This window comes from Octopus bimaculoides, chromosome 5 (genome assembly GCF_001194135.2).
Source record: "Octopus bimaculoides isolate UCB-OBI-ISO-001 chromosome 5, ASM119413v2, whole genome shotgun sequence".
NCBI lineage: Eukaryota > Metazoa > Mollusca > Cephalopoda > Octopoda > Octopodidae > Octopus > Octopus bimaculoides.
Genome location: NC_068985.1, coordinates 78300847 through 78310017, shown reverse-complemented (window position 1 = coordinate 78310017; position 9171 = coordinate 78300847). Strand labels below are relative to the sequence as shown.

The window sequence follows — 9171 nt, the reverse complement described above, 5'->3', positions numbered from 1 at the left end:
CACACACACACACACACACACACACACACACACACACGCACACACACACACACACAAACATATATATATATGTATATAGTTACGCATATATGGGTACAGGATGTCACAAAATGTAAACAACATGAAATACGGAGACAAACTTGGGTATGTGAACAACGAGAGAAACAAATGGAAAACAAGACAAGTAACATAAAGAACAACCCTTGATCAGTTGTCGGCTGTCCATCTACTACTCATTTAAAGCATTTAACGATATATGTATATATGTGTGTGTGTGTGTGTGTGTGTAACCTGTATGTAATATATATATATATATATATATATATATATGTTCATGGTCTTGCAGATAAATTGAGATCAATTTTAAGCAGTTAATTTAGTGGGTTTAATATTTCATTTTTGGACAAAACTCTGCTTGAAAATTTAATCCTCCTCTTTATTTTTCAGGTAAATAGTGAACTGATTCAACAACAGAAAGTTATGGAACAACAGAATCATTCCACCATTGTTGTTTTGGCACACACTAGGCACAACTGCCAATAAAATTGTTAAGTTGGCGAAACTTCCAAAAGCAACAGTTTATCATGTGTATAAATAATTTAAAGAAGTGGGCAAGATTCATAGAAAGACTCAAAGTGATTCCAGGTGCAATCCAATGTTTCTTGCTGACCTCAAATGCTCGATTGAAGCCAGCCCATCCACATCCACGACAACTCTTGCAAAGAAATGCAATGTGTCTCTTTCCACACTGTCCAGAGCTGTGAATAGGAACTTTAGTATGACTAGCTATGTTTGACGATACCATCATCTACACACAGCCAAGGCTAAAACAATCAGAGCCAAGAGATGCCCAAACCTTGTCGTTCATCAAGCGTCAGAGTGCAGGAAAAACTCTTGTGTTTGTGGACGAGAAGAAGTTCACTGTGGACACTGAGGTGAATGGCAGAAATTCTCAAGTGATTGCATACTTTTCTGACATTGCTCCTGTGTTCGAGACTAAGAATCCTACCTCTGTGTTGGTATTTGGAAGTGTCATGAGTCCACACTTCATTGAGTCTGACTTGAAGATCAACACAAAGGAGTATCTGAAAATACTGAAGAACTCTCTGTTACCTTGGATAGAGCAGAAGTTTGGGCTTGACAATGTGGTGCTTATCCAAGATTCTGCACCATACCACAGGTCAAAAGTAACACAGGCCTTCCTTGGTGAGAAGGTGCCATTTTTTGTGAGAGCCAACATCTGGCCCAGTAATAGCCCAGATCTCAACCTTCTTGATTACTTTTCATGGGGTGTACTTCAAGCAAGGACCAATGCTTCACCACACTCAAGTGTCAACAGTTTGAAGACCTGAATCATGCATGCAACCCACAAAACCAAAAAAGTGGAGGTTGCAGCAGCTGCAAAAAATTTCGTTCTCATATAGAGGCAGTTATTACCCAAAAGGGCAGCCATATATCTGTCTATTACCACTATTTTAGTATTTACGACCAGTTTTATGCATTGTAAAAATTGTCACAATTTATCTGCAAGATTTTATATATAATATTACGCAATTTATTTATTTATTTAATATTGGTGTTTTTAAGGAATAATAAAAACAGTGGTTAACTTGATATGGACGTAGAGTCTGATGAACTGTTACAGGTGAAACTTCAAAATCACTGTCACTTGTTTTTTTCTCTCCATTTGTATGCATCCATTCAATGACGATTTCAATGTTTCATGCAATGTTTCTGTATTCCTTTAGATATGAATGTTTACACATTGAATGGTATGTAGATAGATATATCAGAAACTTGAAAACTTCAGCAAATTTCCAACATTAAGGTTGTTATAAGGCGGCGAGCTGGCAGAAACGTTAGCATGCCGGGCGAAATGCTTAGTGGTATTTCATTTGTCTTTATGTTCTCAGTTCAAATTCCGCTGAGGTCGACTTTGCCTTTCATCCTTTTGGGGCCGATAAATCAAGTACCAGTTGCATACTGGGGTTGATCTAATCAATTGCCCCACCTCTCCAAAAATTTTAGGCCTTGTGTCTAGTGTAGAAAAGAACATTAAGTTTGTTATTCTTTCTCCCTGTATTGCAGACAAACACTGAAAGCTATGAATATGAAGTACACGGGATTAATCACAAAGAAGGTGGATGGCCAAAAGATGTCAATTGTCAGGAAGTTGAGCAGGTGATGCGGTATAGAAAGAAGGTGGAAAAGGATGAAGGCTACATCACGGCAATCACTTCTATGGGAAGTGTATGTATGAGTTGACTTATTGTCTTTCACACTGACTGTATTTTTATCCTTTTATTATTTAACTACCAATTCTAGGGCACTATGTTCAAGAATTTTCAGTAGGTGCTTTTGATACTGTTACTTATTTCAGTCAAGATCCATATCTGATCAGTGGGTCTTTACTGAAATCATCATGTTATGCTTTGATAAACAAAGGGATATATCATGTGACATATTGGTTAACACTGGTAGACATTAATGCAAACAATGACATGTATAAAGATGATGTTGATGATGGTGATGCTGCTGGTAATGATGATGATGATGATGGTGATGATGTCGATGGGGATGATGATGATGATGATGATGATGACGACGACGACGACAATGAAGATGATGAATATGATGATGATAGTGACAGTAGTGGCAGCATTTTGTTCTTTAATTTCCCATCCAACTATCTATTGGACTCCTGTTTGCTATACACATTGCTATATATATATATAAATATATATATATATATATATATATATATATATATATAAGAATGTATCATCCAAATGTAAATTTTGTATCATTTGATTTTCTGTCTGAAGAATTTCTCATAGGAGATGTCTTACATGCTTCTCCTACATGTACAATCATGTACCTCATATTTACAAATGAAACATGTTCATATGTATTACGGATAAAGACCCATGTCAGTCATTAATGCACTTAGAAAGTTCCCCTCTGAGACGCAAGTACGGGCAAAGTTGTATGGAAGACCAGCAGTCACCCATGCATACCAGCCTCCCTTCTCCATGCTACTGATGTCCAAGGGAAAGGCAAAGGCTGATGCAACTTGGCACCAGTGATGTCGCAACTCACTGCTACAGCTGAGTGAACTGGAACAATGTGATATAAATTATCTTGCTCAAGAACATAACATACAGCCCGTTCCAGGAATTGAACTCACTACCTCATGATTGTGAGCCTGATGCACTAACCACTGAGCCATGTGCCTTCACATATGTGTGTATATGTGTGTGTGCATATATGTATATATATATATATATATATATATATATATATATATATATATATATAATACATACATACGTATATATATTTAGAAGGTTGATTCTTATGACCGGTCAGAGAGTGACCATTAATTTTGCACCAATAAAACACTTTGTTGTATAGCTTACTCGACAGACTCAAATGACAGGAGGCACATAATCTGTCTACCATAATGGTAACGTGTAACCCTACTCTCTACCTGGAGGGAGGAAAACACCATACCTTCAGGTAGGGTTTCAGGTGGGACAGGGTTATCTCCCTTACATCAGTTCCGCCCATCACGATTCATGAAGCTGTTGGCATGGTTCTAATTGGCAAATGGGGAAGGAATCCCAACCCTGCAACAGGAAAAAACTAACTGTTTTTCCTATATACATAGATATATAGGCATAATTATGTGGTGAGAAGCTTGCTTCTGAACCACATGGTTCCAGGTTCAGTCCCACTGAATGGCATCTTGAGCTGACCAAAGCCTTGTGATTTGGTATACTGAATTGGTAGATGGAAACTGAAAGTGGATTAGCTAGACGGAAATGAAAGAAGCCCGTCATATATATATTTATATATGTGTTTGTGGGCGTGTGTCTGTGTTTGTTCCCCTACCATCACTTGACAACTGATGCTGGTGTGTTTATGTCCTTGTAACTTAATGGTTTGGCAAAAGGAACTGATAGAATAAGTACTAGGCTTTCAAAGAATAAGTCCTGGTGTCAATTTCTTCGACTATAACCCTTCAAGGTGGTGCTCCAGAATGGCCACAAGTAAATGAAAAAAAGAATATATATATTTATATATAAAATCAAAATAACCAACAGGATATCAAGTAGTAATGCAGTATGACAGTTTCAAGTGTCTCCATTTAATTGAACAATGCAATCATTACATCAATTTAAATGCCATGCTATCTTCAGCTGCACAAATAAATAAATAGAATTTTAACCAGTTGGACACATTAACCCTTTCATTACCAACCCGGCTGAAACTGGCTCTGGTTCTCAGTACAAATGTCCTGTTTTCAAAAGTTTTGAATTAAAATCTTCCACCAAACCTTAGTCACAATTTATGTTCCTAACACTAGCTGAATGATAACTAAGTTATTTTACTAAATTCTTTGTTATATTTAAAGTAATTGAAAGAAACACAGAGCATCTTAAAATAAATACGGTAATGAAAGGGTTAATATAGTTTTTCTCAAATATTTTAACAGAGCAAGAAGCTGGAAGAAATTCATGTTGTTGCTCAGGGCATTTACTTATGGAATAACTGGAAAGATAAACATGCTATCTATATATTAATTTTAAGCTATGAATCAGAAAAAAAAAAAAAAGATGTATACAGATACACACACACATTTATATGTGCACACATGCACATATACACACACAAATATTTATATGTTTATATGGATATAATATAACCACCTCACATAGACTTATGTAACTGAAAAATATCTATTTAAGAACAAGAAGAATACAATTATAACGGATAAGAGGTTAATAGGTTGTACGCATATATGCATATATACACATGCACAAATATTTATATGTTTATATGGATATAGTATAACCATCTCGCATAGACTTAAGTAACTGAAAAATATCTTTTTAAGAACAGGAAAGGAAACAATTTATAAGAGTGAGAGGTTAATAGGTAAGGATATCTAAATAAGAAAACAAAATAATAAGAATTTATAGAAAATAATAAGAAATACATTTAAAGAGACAGGGGATTAAAATTTCAGATAGGGAAAAAATAAAGGTAACCCGAAAAGAGGGGGTAATAGGTATGGACATAGGGAGAGCAGTTAAAGATATTCAGACTAAAGAGATTTTATAAGTTGGCTGCTTTTTTAGTCTCATATTTCAAGAATTTATCAACAATATACGCTTTCGATAAGACAGTTGCTCCTGCAAAGCAAATTAAATAAAATTTGGGACTTTGCAGAGGGTCAAAATTGGTAACGCAAACAGGTCAGTGAAAACAAACAGGAAGGGCTGCTAAGCCTAAATGAGGTTGTGGTGGCAAATGTGTAAATCAAGCTAGGACAGGAGACAAACAAGAACACATCTTCCTTTTTCCAGCTACAATGGAGAGAAAGAAAGAAAGATGGCCGATGGTGACGTGGGAGCCATGTGAGCAAGGAAGGAGGAGTGAGGGAGAGAGAGTTACAGAGTAATAGGATAGAATAGTGGGAGAAGAGGAGGTAAAAGAATAAGAGAGAGAAAAAGAGTAAAAAGATTGTATAGAGTGTGCATCAAAATTATTAAGATAAAACTTACTTGACATATACACATATGTATATATGTGTTTGTGTTTTTATGATATAAACAAAAATATTTCAACACCAAACTGTATGATTACTCAATACTTTTTAGTTTAATAGAGTACACATTTATTAACTTTTACAATGAAAAGGTTGACAGTGACTTCAAAATTTTTGGTTTACTTGCCTTTATGAGACTGAGATTTACTTTGTTCTTTCTAGATTTATATAGTCTTTGACAAGTTGTGTTTTGGCTGGTAGAGTAATGTGAATGATAACTCAGTGTGATGTTGACAGACAAGAGAAGTAATCGTGTAGGAAGTGGGAGGAATCACCTCTTCACATTATAATATTCTCATGAAATGAACAAATACAGATATGTTTCTTGTACCATCCTGTTGCTAGGTTATGGAACACTGTATCAAACAGAACAATGCTATTGACATTTATGAAGAATATTTTAAAGATGTTGATATTCATGACACTGATGAAGCACCATCTGCCAAAACAGTCAATCTTTTCAGGTAAATATTTGCTTGCTTCATTGAATTAGTTTCTTTCTTTTGTTGGTGACTTTGATGTAAGCTACTTGGCTACCCTAACCTTGTGATCTTTGCTTTAATTAGTATCAGATATCACATATCTAAACCCACTTGCTCTTCTCTTACTTCTCTTTCTTCATCATTCCCATCCATGTATAAGCAGGGATAGATATTCCCTCTTAGTATTAATACTTCCTCTGTTGCTAATAAATATTTTTCAACATACTAACTGGCTAATTGTGACACCACCACCTGTTCTGGTACTGATTTCCTATATATCACTGGCAGGGAAATGAATTGCTGCTATCTCTAGCGGTCAAACATCCATCATTGATAAAACCAAGGAAGGTTGAAATCATGTGATCTGGTGGTGTTGGTGCTGGAGGTGGAAGGGATTTATCTCCCTGCTAGTGATATAAACAGGCATGCCTTTTGCACCAAAAGCTGATATGAGCATTTCTCTCATGGTATCTACATGGTATCTGTAAAGTTTGTTCTAACAGAACATCCATGTTTAAGTGGGGATAAATATTTCCTCCTGATATTAATACTACCTTTGCTGCTAACGTATATTTTTTAACTAACTCACTGGCTAATCATGGAACCAGCACCTGTTCAGGTAATTATTCTATATATTGCTGGTGGGGAGATGAGTTGCTGATATCTCTAGCAGTTGAATGTCCACCATTGACAAAATCAAGAAAGGTTGAAATCACATGATCTGGTGGTCTCAGTACTGGAGATGGCAGGGATTTATCTCCCCGTTAGCAATATAAACAAGCATGTATTTTGTACCAAAAGCCAATATGAGAAATTTTCTCATGGTAACTACTGCAGTGAAATTTGTTTTGGAGGTGCGTGGCTGAGTGGTTAGAGTATTCGGATCATAATTGTAAGGCCGTGAGTTCAATATCTGGCAGCGTGCTGTGTCTTTGAGCAAAGCACTTTATTTCATGTTACTCCAGTTCACTCAGCTGGCAAAAATGAGTAGTATCTGTATTTTAAAGGGCCAGCTTTGTCACATTCTCTGTCACGCTGAATCTCCCTGAGAACTATGTTAAGGGTATGTGTGTCTGTGGAGTACTCAGTCACTTGCATGTTAATTTCATGTTAATTTCATGAGCTGGCTGTTCCATTGATCAGATCAACTGGAAACCATGTTGTTGTAACTGATGGAGTTGCAGTTATATATATATATATGTATAAAGGATTTTTTTCAGTTCCCAGCTACTACATCCACACATGAGGTTTTGATCAGTCCAAGGCTATAGTAGGAGACATTAGCCCAAGGTGCCATACAGTGGGACTGAACCCAAGACCATGTGGTTGGGAAGCAAGCTTCCTAACCACACAACCACTTCTGCTTCTATATCAAAATTAAGAATAACTTATTTGTTGAGACACTTAAGCACTAGTGTCAATTTTTTTTATTGGTTTAAATAATATTTAACAAAATTATGGCACACCTAGATACTGCTTGTGACATAACAGTGTGCTGCAATAGACTTATTGAGAATTGATGATCATGGACTTAGTCAACCCTTTTTAATCCTTTTGATACCCACCTGCTTCAGACCACTCCTGGTTCCACCATACTAATTTCCTGTTATAGTGATCTAAATTAAAACCTTTCATTAAAGTTTCATCTTAATTTTGTTCCAGACACTAACATATTAATGACACAATTATTCTACTATATTCTTTGTTATTTTAAAAATTAATTGAAGCAAAGGCCACATCATCATCATCATCATCATCATCATCATCATCATCATCATCCTCGTTTAACGTCTGGTTTCCATGCTAGCATGGGTTGGACGATTTGAATGAGGACTGGTGAACCAGCTGGATGCCCTTCCTAATGCCAATCACTCCAAGAGTGTAATGGGTGCTTTTACATGCCACCGGCACAGAGGCCAGTCAGGCGGTACTGGCAACGACCACACTAAAAATGGTGTATTTTATGTGTCACCTGCACAGGAGCCAGTCCAGTTGCACTGGCAACGATCTCGCTTGAATGTCTTTACACGTGCTACCAGCACAAGTGCCAGGAAGGCGACGCTGGTAACGATCACGCTCAAATGGTGTTATTTACGTGCCACCGGCATGGAAGCCAGACAGCTGCTCTGGCAATGATCACGCTCGGACGGTGCTCTTTGCACTTCACTGGTACAGGTGCCATCACGATTTTGCTTTCGCTTGCCCCAACAGGTCTTCGCAAACCGAGTTTAGTGTCCAATGAAAGTGATGTTGGCATGGGTGCCAGTCGTCGAATTTAGTTCGATTTCGATTTTGATTTCACTTGCCACAACAGGTCTTCGCAAGCGGAGTTTAGTGTCCAATGAAGGAAAAGTTCTCTAAATATTTTATATCTTTCTCTCCTTTTCAGAGATCCAAATGACCGCAACCGTACAGCATCCTCTGTTACCTGGTATCCAGATGGGCCATCCCGGCTGGCTGTGTCATATTGCAATCTAGACTTTGATACACCTGAGATAAAGTCTTCAATGTACTCATATATCTGGAGTATTGGTAAGACATCAATTTCTTATCTGTGCTATTGTGTCATCATCATTGTTCTTATTTTATTTTTGTTATTATTATTGTTATTGTTACTTAGTCCAGGTTGGCTTTGAATGAGCAAACCACTTTGGTACGATGGTATAACATCTGTCATTTCTATAGGAGATATGAGATCGAGTCCTATGGGCAGCCTTCAACTTTTTATAGAGGTGCAGGTGTAGCTGCTTGGTAAGGAGTTTGCTTCCCACATGGTTCTTGATTCAATCTCACTGTGTGACACCATGGACAAGTGTCTTCTACTATAGCCACTAGTCAACTAAAGCTTTGCAAGTGGATTTATTAGATGAAAACTGAAGGAAGCCCATCATATATATATGTATATATACATACATATATTCATACATATAAATACATATATACATATATATGTGTATATATATATATGTACTGCTCCTCTGGCCCCTGTACTGGTGGCATGTAAAAAGCACCCACTACACTCTCAGAGTGGTTGGCGTTAGGAGTGACATATAGACAGTCATATATATATATATA

General features: G+C 36.9%; 1 protein-coding gene across 1 annotated transcript in view; it reads left to right on the top strand.

Annotated features, from left to right (window-relative positions):
• The window catches only part of LOC106880245 (dynein intermediate chain 3, ciliary), a 61195-nt gene that overhangs the window by 12002 nt on the left and 40022 nt on the right, over positions 1-9171 (top strand). Inside the window, exons 3-5 of the mRNA XM_052967807.1 lie at positions 2089-2250; positions 5960-6078; positions 8486-8628. Coding sequence (XP_052823767.1) covers positions 2089-2250; positions 5960-6078; positions 8486-8628 — 424 coding nt within the window. The remainder of the gene's footprint in view (positions 1-2088; positions 2251-5959; positions 6079-8485; positions 8629-9171) is intronic.